Source organism: Astyanax mexicanus, chromosome 12 (genome assembly GCF_023375975.1).
Source record: "Astyanax mexicanus isolate ESR-SI-001 chromosome 12, AstMex3_surface, whole genome shotgun sequence".
Lineage (NCBI taxonomy): Eukaryota > Metazoa > Chordata > Actinopteri > Characiformes > Acestrorhamphidae > Astyanax > Astyanax mexicanus.
The window spans coordinates 21,662,915-21,675,280 of record NC_064419.1 but is presented as its reverse complement, the minus strand read 5'-3'; the positions used below and the strand labels follow the sequence as shown (position 1 = coordinate 21,675,280).

The 12,366-nt window shown below is 37.4% G+C and overlaps 1 protein-coding gene across 1 annotated transcript in view; it reads right to left on the bottom strand.

The window, feature by feature from the left end:
* pcsk5b (proprotein convertase subtilisin/kexin type 5b) overlaps positions 1-12,366 on the bottom strand; it is a 97,448-nt gene that overhangs the window by 8,688 nt on the left and 76,394 nt on the right. The window contains exons 31-33 of the mRNA XM_007260151.4: positions 9,933-10,169; positions 7,661-7,888; positions 4,003-4,180 (exon numbers count right to left, since the gene is read on the bottom strand). Of these exons, the coding sequence (XP_007260213.4) occupies positions 4,003-4,180; positions 7,661-7,888; positions 9,933-10,169 (643 nt within the window). The remainder of the gene's footprint in view (positions 1-4,002; positions 4,181-7,660; positions 7,889-9,932; positions 10,170-12,366) is intronic.

Here is a 12,366-nt window from a genome sequence, read left to right as displayed (position 1 = left end):
TTTTTAGTGTGGCTATAGGTTTAAATGAGGTTTTACTTGTGAACTTATAGACAGATTAAGCACAATATTGCTGTATCTTAAGCTGTCTTCCATTTGAATTGAGATGTAGGTAATTTCAGCTGGACAGCCCCCACAAATCAGATTTCCTAACCACAAGTTTAAAACTTTTCATAGCTGTACTGCACATCCACAGAAGTAAAAGCAATAGTATTACACATTTTTTTTCACTTTTAACTATTTGTGTGTCATTAATATTAATATCTTTTATAGTACTGTCCAACATCCTTCAGTGGACATGTTTACATGGTGTTTGGATGCGTAACATGCTGTAAAATGCATCTGGAATCATTAACATTGCAATCCTGAACAATGTTAGTGGGTAAGCCCCACCTCAATGTGGAGATCCAATGTGGCAGCCATAACAAAATGTTTTTTTTTTGTGTGTGTGTGAACAGACTTGCCTATAAGAACATGGCTGGCTTATTTTCTCACAGATTCTAACCCACAAAAAATATTCCATTACTCAACTCAGCTAACCCACTGTCCTTTTCAGCGCATTAACAGCAAATTACAGTGGGAAAGTATTTAACATCATATTATGTAATCTTTCTCTTTTTAAAAAGTTCTACAAGTGGGCCATTCTTGAAAATCTGCTCAGAAAGAGGCTCAACGTCCACAAAGCCCTGAGTTATTGATGTGAATGTCTCAGAGGGTGTTAGACCTGCTTCATTTAAATCCTAACACATTTGTTAGTTTGAAAATGTAACAATTATGTAAATATGCTGTGCAAATGGCAATTCTCTGCAATATTGCAAAGGTCCCTTGTGTGCTATAAAGTATGACCTAGCGATGGCCTACATAGTAAAGACTAAATTTCATGGTTTTCTAAGATGTTAACAGAATGACCACTTGAATAAATGAAAGTTGTGTTCCTTGTTTTATGCTATAAATCTATGCTGCATATGGTAGATCTGATCCACCAATTTACTATTTTTATTATAAGACACCACATTCAGCTTAGGTTGAAAAAAACACTCAGATGGCCTCTTGCTGAAGACTAAAGGTATCCTAAAAGGGGCTGCCCAAGGACATCATGAGGGCACTCTAAAGGTAATCAGCGTGTAGCTCTTTATCAGAGGGCTTAAATATTTTGACTAGAAATACTTTTTTGTCTCTTCAGGGTTCTTCAGTGTTCTTGCAACAAAAAAATAAGAATGTCCTTCATGGAAGATCTACAACACTGCAGCACAAGCATGTTGCCTTAGGAAATGAGCTTCTGCAGTGCAGTTGTCCTAATCCTTGCTTTAATTTCACGAATACAGCTTTATTTGTATGTTTTTCCTCCTCTTGGCTCCTGTTCACCGGTATTGACCCTGTATATTCTGACTAATCTCTTTATTACACATTTTGGTTTTAAAGTCTTGATTTTAAATCTGCACTTGTCTAAGTTCTGCCCCAACATGAGACACAGTTACAGTACAATATGGGTCATGTATTTGGGTCAACGCCACAAAGGCTCACTACCCAAACCACAACAGTACTGGTAAAAAAAACGCAAAGGAATTTATGATTTATGTCTCCAGACACACAATTTCAAATATCACGACTGCTCGCCAAAAAGATGTGCCAAACAATAAAAAATGCTAAAAAATGACCACAGACAGGAGCTTCTTAAAGCTGGAATTTATAGCAGAGATGCACTCAAAATGACCTATATCTAAGTATCAAACTATTTCTCCTGCATGCAGTTACTATTAATGTTTGGAGAAAGACAAAATACATCTTCAACCCACAGTCTGTTTCCAGCATGGGTGGTAGATTCATGGAGTCATTACGGTCAGTGACTGCAGTGTCTTATGAGAGCCAGGAAATGTGAACCCAGTTCACAGGGCCAGCTGCACTATACGATACAAGCAAGCATCATTCCCATGTGATGTTTTTTCTTCTTACATTTCAAGATGATCACGGCCACAAACATATTGGGATCTGCTTTCATAAACATCAATTACTGCATCTAGTGCGTATCCTGCTTTATCCCCTGCTACCCCACCTTCTGTAGTTTAATAATTAGATGTATAAAGACTGTAATAATGAGCTGATTAACTGAATACATTAAGATGTGCAGAGCAGTGTGCCTCCTAAACCAGGGTTGAAAAATACTGGAATAGAGACGCCAAAAGATGAATGGAGTGGTTGACGTGTATTTGTGTATTTGTGTATTTGTGTGTAATTGTGTTTAGAGAATGCTTACTAAGAAAGTATTCTCAAACTAGTTGAGAAAAGTTAAGGTTTAGAGTGTATTATTATTATTATTATTATTATTATTAATACTAGTACATGTAGAATTATTTTTGTATTATATTCAATGTATTATCATTAATGTACACAATAGGTTCAGCACAGAATAATTATTCTCTTCACAGCAGTGCACAGTGTAAGTCATGCTACAGCATCCCTGCATGGGCGTGGTAGTGGGGGGAAAAGTGGACCTGACCACCCAGGGCCCAAGTAGAGAGAGGGGCCCATGAAAATTTTTGCTCACGTTCCTTGTGTACTGGCATGGATAGGGGCCCACTGTCACTGAGAGTGTACAGGGCCCCGAATTTGCTGCTACGCCCCTGCATCCCTGTAGCAAAGACCGTTATAACATCTTAAACACACTGGAACCACTAGTGGTACCTGGTCACAACAGCTCTTTCAATACACCCTAAGACAAGGGTGTCCAAACTTTTTTTGTTGTGGGCCAGAAGGAGAAATATATGTGCAGTCACGGGCCACAGACTCAAAAAACAATAACACAAATAATGTTTAAATAATTATACGACTTATAATAAAACATTTCCTTAATTACTATCATTTACACATAATTTTACTTGGGTTATTATTTTTATCTATCTTTGACAGTGTTGTGTAAACTAAGTTTTTTCAAATAGATTTTTCGTTTTTTTCTTAATATTAGGCAACTGATTCCTGAGAAATTAAACAGACACTTCCCTTGGTACTCGGTAAAAAATAGTCTCGCCGCATATATAGACTCTTTGCTCCGTTTTGTGCGCTACAAGTGCGCAGTCTCACCGCATATATAGACTCTTTGGTCCGTTTTCTGACACCCAGCGTTCAAACTTTGAATCTCACATTATAAAAACCTGCGAGCCAACTTTCATTTTATTTCTATAAAACCTCGCGGGCTAGTCCAAAAAAGGCCGCAAATGGCCCGCGGGCCGTAGTTTGGACACCCCAGCCCTAAAATGTATGAAGTTTGTATATTATGAGCATAAGGGGTTAAGGGCCTTGAACCCACAACCTTTGAACAAACCCTAATCAGTAGGCCAAGAACCAAAATAATGTATAAAAAAGTTTTGTCTTAACATATTTAAACATATGGGCAATGCAAACTTAATTTAGACAACATTAAGAGATAGAGATAATGTAACAAATACAACTGAGGAAAAAAACATGTAATTAGATTAAGTTAGGACACCCCCCACATTTTTTATTAAACGAGCTAGGACAAGAGCAATTTTGACCACAAAATTATGACTGTACGGTTTGTGGTTTTAAATAAAAAAAACATAAAGGTACATATAAAGGTGGCCAAGTGGGCTCCAGCTACAGCATTAGCCTGAGAGGCAATAAAATATACAATTGCAGTATCGATTCAATAAAGAAACATCTAAATATTCACTGGTTATAAATGATTCAGAACAGTGATTGAAATCTTTTAAATGACAGAGTATAAATGACAGCATTTTAAAGACTGAACTAACAGCTCCCTGTATTCATTTAAATGTGGGACACTGCTTATAGTTTGAGTGTGTGCTGCCCTCTGGTGATGACATTTTGACATAACATGCTATTCATGATGACTATGCAAAATCTGGCATATAGACTTACCATATCAAATAAATAAAAATACAGATCTGGGTTCGAAATATTTGATTGATAAATAAATGTTTTTTAATCTCATGTAAGACCCCAGCCATTAACTTTATGAGTGGTTACCTTGTAGGACATTTCTCCACACAGCTGCTATCAAACATGAAGTGACCTTCTTTGCAGGTGAGGCATTCGGTACTGTGATGTCCCCGGCACGTTGCACAAGTCACATAGCAATGGGCACACTCCCGCTTTTCCTCGTCACTGTAGTAACTATCCGGACACTTGGCAACACATATGTGATCTGTTTGGAGGGAGAACAGAGTTTGCTCAGCCATTTTTTTCCACAGCATTGACATAGAAATTTACAGGTCTTATGATAAGTATAATGATCAGTTAAAAAATTAAATAAAAATAATATTCTGCAATGCAAAATCTTACTGGTCAGAAATGCTCAAATGTTTATTTAACAACCACCAGAAAATTAACAAAAGAAACTTAGTAAGGAAGTCTGAGATTATTGTGAGTTCAATTTAAGACATGTAAAATAATGTATACATTTTTAGACGTTTTAAACATATAAAGCAGAGGTCCACAGTCCAATGTCCAATGTCCTGCTCAGTTAAGTTGTTGTTCAGCTGACCACCAAACTGTGCTGGACACCAGCTCTCCATCACCAGTTATGCAAGCATGATCTAAAGTAACTGCATCCCAGGCATTCCTCACTGTTGTCCACACACCATTATTCTACCTCCATTTGCTCTCTTCCACCATAGCCCCCAATGCTATGCAGTTTGTAAACAAATGTAAACAGTGAATCTTCTGTATATACAAATGAAAACGTATGGCATTACACAAGGTTCCATTCTAGCATTCTATGACCTTTATAATTCACATTACACATGCTGCTACTGGGTAATGTTATCAGCACACACAACACCAGTTTTTACTGATATGCCGACAACACACAATTGTTTATTTCAGCCAATCCAGACAATTCTCTTCAGCTCAGTGAAACTGAGGATTGAGAAGAAGACACTGAAGCCTGGATATCTATTTACTTCTTATTGCTAATAATAATAATGTAGATCCTAATACTTGGACTAAAAGCTGCTTGAAACGTAACGCTAAAGCTTCTAAAGATGGATCAGTAACAATTTAGAAAAACCTAGATTCTGATACATATAATCATAATAATGTTACAATCATAGCCCTCAAGACCAGATTTTGCTGGTTGCTGGTCTCTGATGGTGAAGGTGGTTAAAAAAACTGATCACCCAGGCAAAAACATACATCTCTGGAAAAAAATAAGAGGCCACTTAAAATGAGGATTTCATTTGATTTTACCAAATTAAAAACCTCTGGAATACAATCAAGAGGAAGATGGATGATCACAAGCCATTAAACCAAGCTGAACTGCTTGAATTTTTGCACCAGGAGTGGCATAATGTTATCCAAAAACAGTGTGTAAGACTGATTGAGGAGAACCTGCTAAGATGCATGAAAACTGTGATTGAAATCTTTTTTGTTATGTAATTTCTCATTTTCTGCAAATAAGTGCTCTAACTGACAATATATAGAATTATAGTATTTATAGAATAAAACAACAATGTTTATTTTACTCAAACATCTACTTATAAATAGCAAAATCAGACAAACTGATACTAGTCTCCTATCTTTTTCCAGAGCTGTATACTACCCTATACTGGTAAGTTAGCTATTCACCATCATAGACCCATACATAGTGTATGGGTGTTTGATTTAGGTCATCCTTGTTATGCAGTTCGACCTGCTTGGTCATTCTGGTCAACAAGCTTGATTATGCTGGTCTTGCTGGTTAACTAGCCTAATGATACTAGATATGCTGGTTAAGCTGCTTATTTAAGCTGGCCATCCATTGTTGGCCAATCAGCTTGGTCTTGCTGGTCATTCTAGTCAATCACTCTATTGGTGGTGGACCTTGCGCGTCAACACTGGAAGACCACAGTCAACTAGCATGATTGAGCAGATGCTGTGTCATGCTGGTCCACACTGGAAGACCAAGATGGTTGGCCAGCACAGTGATGCTCATGATGCTCGTCAACATGCCTTGTTATGCTGGAAGACAAGATTAGTGATTCTGGATCATGCTGATCAACCAGTGTAGTCTTCCAGTGTTCATCAGCAAGGCCCACCACCAATAAAATGATACTGAAAGACCAAGCTGAGCGACCAGCATGACCAGAACCACCAAACTGGTTTACCCGCATATCCAGGCCTGTTGACCAGCATCATTGTGCTGGTTTACCAGTTTGGTCATCCTGAACATGCCAACAGACCAGCTTGGTTCTTCATGCTGGTAAACCAACATTTTCATGCTTGATTATACTTGTCTAGCTTGGTCAAGTTGACTATGATTCTAGACCAGCTAAACCATCAAACTCAAACAAAAGCATACCCTACATCCAGTTAAGCTAGATTAAGCCATGCTGTGTATTCATTAGTGATTCATCATTTTGTGCTTTGTTCTGTTATTAGTTTAATAGGCTTTCCTTTTGAGTCTGGGTTCCTCTGAAGGTTTCTTCTTCTTCCTGATCAGAGGAAGTTTTCCACTTCCACAGTTTTTCACTCTGGCCACTGGTTTGCTCACTTTGTGGCCCAGACCCAAATCTATGTAAATATGCTTTTTGACAATGTCTGTAATCAGAAGTGGAAGAACCATACAAATAAACTTGAACGTGAACTATGAATCGCATCTATATGTGGTGGTGACAATGCTGGCTGACCATCCTTCTCCTCAAAACCACCCCTTCACTTGAAGCGTGGCAGTGGCGTCCCAATGTTTTTGTGGTTTTCCTTGTTGAAGTGAACAAAAGGGAAAGATTCCTTCCAACACATCATAAACAACCGCTAAACATCAGTGCATGGAACTGGAAACTGGAGGTTTTGCCACTAGAAGTCAAACAGAAATTGTTCAGACACTCATGTTTAGAAACTGTTTTGGATTTGTTTGAAGAGATGTGTCTCTTCGTTTTTGGTGGATAACCACATAAATAACAATGTTTTTAGAAGTATTTAAGTACTGGAGTCCAGTATGCTTGAATGGGATGTAAATAAATGGTCTTTTTTACCGTTTTTTTTTTTCCTGGCTACGGGAGACCAGTATTGGTATTTTCATATCTTATTTTTACTTCCACTGATTTCTATTTTAATGTATATTAACAGCCTGGGTGTGCTGTTAATATACAGTTCATAATGATTTTGTAAACTATAGCTTGCATGCAGAATTATTTATGTTTTAATACATTTTCATGCTCCACTGTAAAACTATTCCACACTGCAGATTAGAAACTTTTCTGAGAACGCTGCTCACTACTGTGGGCAGTAAATACGGTCTCTTAATGGTCCATAAGAGGGTGTAAAAACAAAGGAACAAAATCAAGATTAAAATAGCCCAGACCCCATACATTTAAGATTTAAACCTTGATTGGCTCTAATCCCAACTCACTGGATCGGAATGGGACATCTCTTGAGACACAAGCAACTAAAGGAATAACTAAACTAAGACCATACTGCAACCACCTGGGACACCATATTAACCACTTGGATTACCATAGCAACTGGCTAGCAACCTCCTAGAAACCAATAAGTAATAAGGTTTGACTTAGGAACACCCGTGCAAATACTTGGGATACCATAAAAACAACTTAAGAACACCAGTCACCAACTTAGTTACCATAGATGACGATAGCCTTTTACCTAGCAACCACTATTGTTCATTGTTTGTGACTGTAGCTGGACTTACTGTGCAAGTAATAAGGAGGGCTGCAGCGGAGGCACTGATCTTTCCCTGAACAGAGGAGGCATCTGGAGTGGCATGGTTGACACTTTCCATCTTTATCCTCAAAAGTGGCTGCGGTGCAGTTGCTGAAGAACTCGCAGTGGCCGTTGACTGTCTTTCTCATTTTAGGCCTACAGCTGAGGCATGATGAAGGGTGAGGGCCTGAGCAGGTCAGGCAGGACCCATCACATTCTGGAAAACAGAAAAAAAGCCAATAAATATTAACTAGTCACTAAATAAGGGTACATCAGAAACGATGTCTCCATAAAAATTATTTTTGTCTTTGGTGTGTAGAATTTGCACAACCTATATATATATATATATATATACACACATCTCCCTCATCTGCTGACCTGTCCCCATCTTGACATTACACAGATCCCTCCCTCAGATGACGTCTACTGGCTAATTCTGCTGTGTACAGGTTCTCGAACAGAATGATAAAAATAGCCTTTTTTTCACCTCATCTAGTGGTTGGGGCTCAGAGTGTTTCTATGCAGGTTTCTTTATTATAACGTCTCAATAAGATAGAAGCAAATGCTTCCTGACACCAAACTCTTTTAGCACACAAAAAGTGAGTTTTACATGTGTCCTCTTTAAAGTACATCTAAGCATTTTCACCCCAACCATGCTTTCTATTCATACATTGAAAACTCATTTGTGTCTCTCTGGCTGAGGAATACTCCTCTGTGAAATACCACCACAATCATAATGTCCATGATCTAATCAGAGGTAAAACAGCATGACCACCAAAAAGACCGAAACACAAATATCAGCCCATTATAGACAAAACATTTCAGAAACTCACAGTGTGGAAATGACACAAGCACTTCGAAAACAGAGAGGAAAATCATGATATATGGTGCTGAAAGCTGTTCTGTTTAAGACTGAGAATATAAGGGCAAGCTGTCCAACATCTGCGAAGCATCTGGTTTTGCAATGTCTGGCTTTTGTTTGTACAGCGGCAGACTTGGCTTGTGTGGTTCGCTTTTCATATTCCAATACAATTAATGTAATTATGACAAATTAGGAGAGCTCGGAATAAAGGTTTTCGCTGACAAAAGAGTCATTTTCAGACTAATGGTTTCAAAATTCCACATGGAATGCTGAAACTTCCATGCTTTAGCACGGCCATGAAAATGACTCCCTTCTGACCACAGTGTCAGTTAGAAGCTCGGAATTCTGAGACTAGAGATGTCTCTGTGTTTGTCAGCATTTATAATGACTTTATGTCTATGGATATTCTCATCATTGTGGGCATGCAGTTTAGAATCACTATAATATATAATATACAGGTGGATGTGACTGCTTAGGATCTGTAGTTAATTACAAAAAAGAGTTGTATGACAAACCCTAATGAACAGTTACTCTTTTATCTTTTGTTACCATAACTGCACATTAGATTATGCAAGCACAGTAATTGTGCATAAGGATTTTCCAAAAAAAAAACAGATTTTATGTTTGATCATATATAAAGACTATGTTTCCTTCTTTACATTAACAAAAATAAAAGTTTACACATATACAGTACCAGTCAAAAATGTGGACACAAATAATTAATATTGCAGTCATTCATTAAAACTATGAAGGAACACAATGAATTAGGTAGCAACATATAAGTGTTAAAGAAACCAAAAAACCCTGTGAAGCATTTACACGGGTTTTTATCTGGGGTGCAGTTAACTCGTGGTTTCTGAAGCTGGTAACTCTGATTAACTTATCCTGAGCAACAGATTGACTGACCTTCATTTCTTAATTTCTGTTTTTACTTAGTTGTTGCCGTAATATGGATTAGAACATTACTCAATAGAGCTATTCACTGTATACCAACCCTACCTCTTCACAACTTTACAACTGATGCTCTCAAAATTCTAGAAATTCAAGTAATTAACTCTTGAAGTTTAGCACAGCCATTCCAGGTGACTCTACCTCATAAAGCTGACTGAGAAATTCCAGCCAAGATTGTCAAAACTGTCCTCTAAACAAGAGATGCTACTTTGAAAAATCTAAAATATAAAACAAACTCTGGTGTGTTAAAAACTTTTTTGTTTTTACTAAATTGCATATGTTTTGGATGACTTTAGTATAAATCTATGATGCAAAAAAATAATATGAAAAAAAAGACTAAATGTAAGGTGTGTTTGAAATGTTGTACTAATAACACATTATGTGTTATCTGTTCTGTTAGAGTATCAGTTTGTCTTTGTACATGCTTGTGTGTTTGACAGTGAAGTACCCCTGCACTCATTCTTGTCTTGGTATGTATTGGAGGGGCAGCTGTTATGACATTCTCCATTGTAGCGGACCGCTGTTAAATATATACAAGATATACAGTCATCTGCATCTGGCCCATCGCAGTCTTTACAGTCCATGTGACAGCGCTCACAAATTTTTTTTTTTAGACTCGTGAAGTAGCCTTTGGGACAGTCATCCAAACATTTGCCCTTATGCAGGAAGTGGTACTCTTTACATTCTGAAAAAAAAAAACAGAAAGAGAAAAAAAAAATGTAAAGAGAGAAAAAGGGAAAAACAATGGAAGTGAATGAATGTAAAACCTACCACTAAGGAACCCTGATCTTAGCCAGTTGAAAACTCTGTCTACACACTCAACAATTTCATGAACATGAAACACTTTTAAAGAATAGCTAAATAAAAAAAAAGAAGTAAAACATTGTTTGTTGCTGAGAAATATTTTTAGTACACATTTCAATTTGTGATTTGGAGTTCAATTGACATGTATCAGCTTCAAATTCACAAGTCATACAGCTCTGGAAAAAATAAAGAGACCACTTCAGTTTCTGAATCAGTTTCTCTGATTTTGCTATTTATAAGTACATGTTTGTGTATTTTTATTGTTATTTTTTTATTTGCAGAAAATGAGAAATGGCTGAAATAACAAAAAAGATGCAGATGCAAAGAAAACAAGATCATATTCACAGTTTTTTAATCACAGTTTTCATGCATCTTTTTTTTTTTATATTTGTTTATTGGGTTTAAAGAGATATCCAACAAGATTCTAGAGCAGATAAATATATACATACATCTAATATACAAGATATCATTTAACACTACAACAACATTCAGGAAGAGAGCAAAAGAAAAGAAGGAGAAGAAGAAAAAAAGAAAATAAAAGAGAAAGAAGAGAAAAGAGAGAAAAAAAAAAAAGTCAGCTACTGTAGTCTTATATCAAGATTTTATTGTATATACCATGACATTACTCTGGGATAAGTGAGAGATCTAAACCCTTTACAAATCGAAAGAATGGGTTCCACAATTTTTCAAACTTGCTTGATGAGCCATGTAATGAAAGCCTAATTTTCTCCAGTTTGACAAAGTAAAGAACATCTCTTATCCAACGAGTATAAGATGGGGGTCTTTTAGATTTCCAATGAATGACTATTAGCCTTCTAGCAAGTAAAGTGGTAAAGGCAATAATATCCTTTTTAGGTTTAGCAAGAGATGGTAAAGAGGGAGAAACCCCAAACAATGCACACAGAGCATCTGGATCTATTGTTTCTCCAATAACCTCGGACAAAGTATCGAAAATCCTGGACCAGTAGCTATGTAATGTAGGGCAAAGCCAAAACATATGGATAAGATTTGCAGGCGTCCATTGACACCTGTCACAGGCCGCTGATGAACCTTCAAAGATCTTCGATAGCCGAGCTTTTGTATAATAGGTACGATGTACCAGCTTGAATTGAATAAGGCTATGTCTAGCACATATGGAGGACTTATGTATTCGTTCTAGGATCTCTGCCCAAACAGTTTCCGGTATGCTCGTCCCTAAGTCTTCCTCCCAGAGGGTTTTAATAGTAGTTAAGGATTCTGGTTGCAGGAGAGAGATTTGGTTGTAAATGTCTGAAATTAGGCCTTTCAGAGTAGGACATGGTGTGAGAAAGCCGTCTACGAGGGAATCCCCAATTAAATTAGGAAATGTAGGGAATGTATCCCGTATAAAACTCCGTACTTGTAAGTATCTAAAGAAATGTTGTTTGGGAAGTGAGAATATATCAGCAAGTTCCTGAAAAGATAGCAGGATATCGTCTCGATATAAGTCTCTAAAAGTAATAATGCCAAGCTTGGCCCATCCCGCAAACGCGTCATCCATCAGGGAAGGGGGAAAAGAATGATTGGCCGCTAAAGGGGCGTTAATAGAAAATGACTGAAAACCAAAGTGTCGTTTGAACTGAGTCCAGATCTTAAGGGTGGTTTTAACAATCACGTTCTTTGTGTATTGTTGAGTGGGAGAATGAATGGGTGAGTGGACCAGAGCATTAAGAGATATAGGTTTAGTGGAATTTGCTTCCATTAATACCCATTTCAGAAAGGGGTCAACATCTTTATAACAAGTCCAAAATTTGCAAATCCTAATGTTAGCAGCCCAGTAATAATACTTAAAATTTGGCAGTGCCAACCCACCCAAATGTCGTGGTCTTTGTAAGTATTGTTTTCGCAACCTAGGAATTTTCTTGTTCCAAATAAATTCAGAAATTAAGCTATCTACCTTGCGGAAAAAAGTCTGGGAGAGAAAGCATGGTACGCATTGAAATAGATAAGAGAACCTTGGAAGGATGTTCATTTTAACAGAATTAACTCGAGCGGCTAGAGACAGGTTAAGCATGGACCATCGGTCACAGTCCTTGCGGATTCGAGTTAATAAGGGGGCA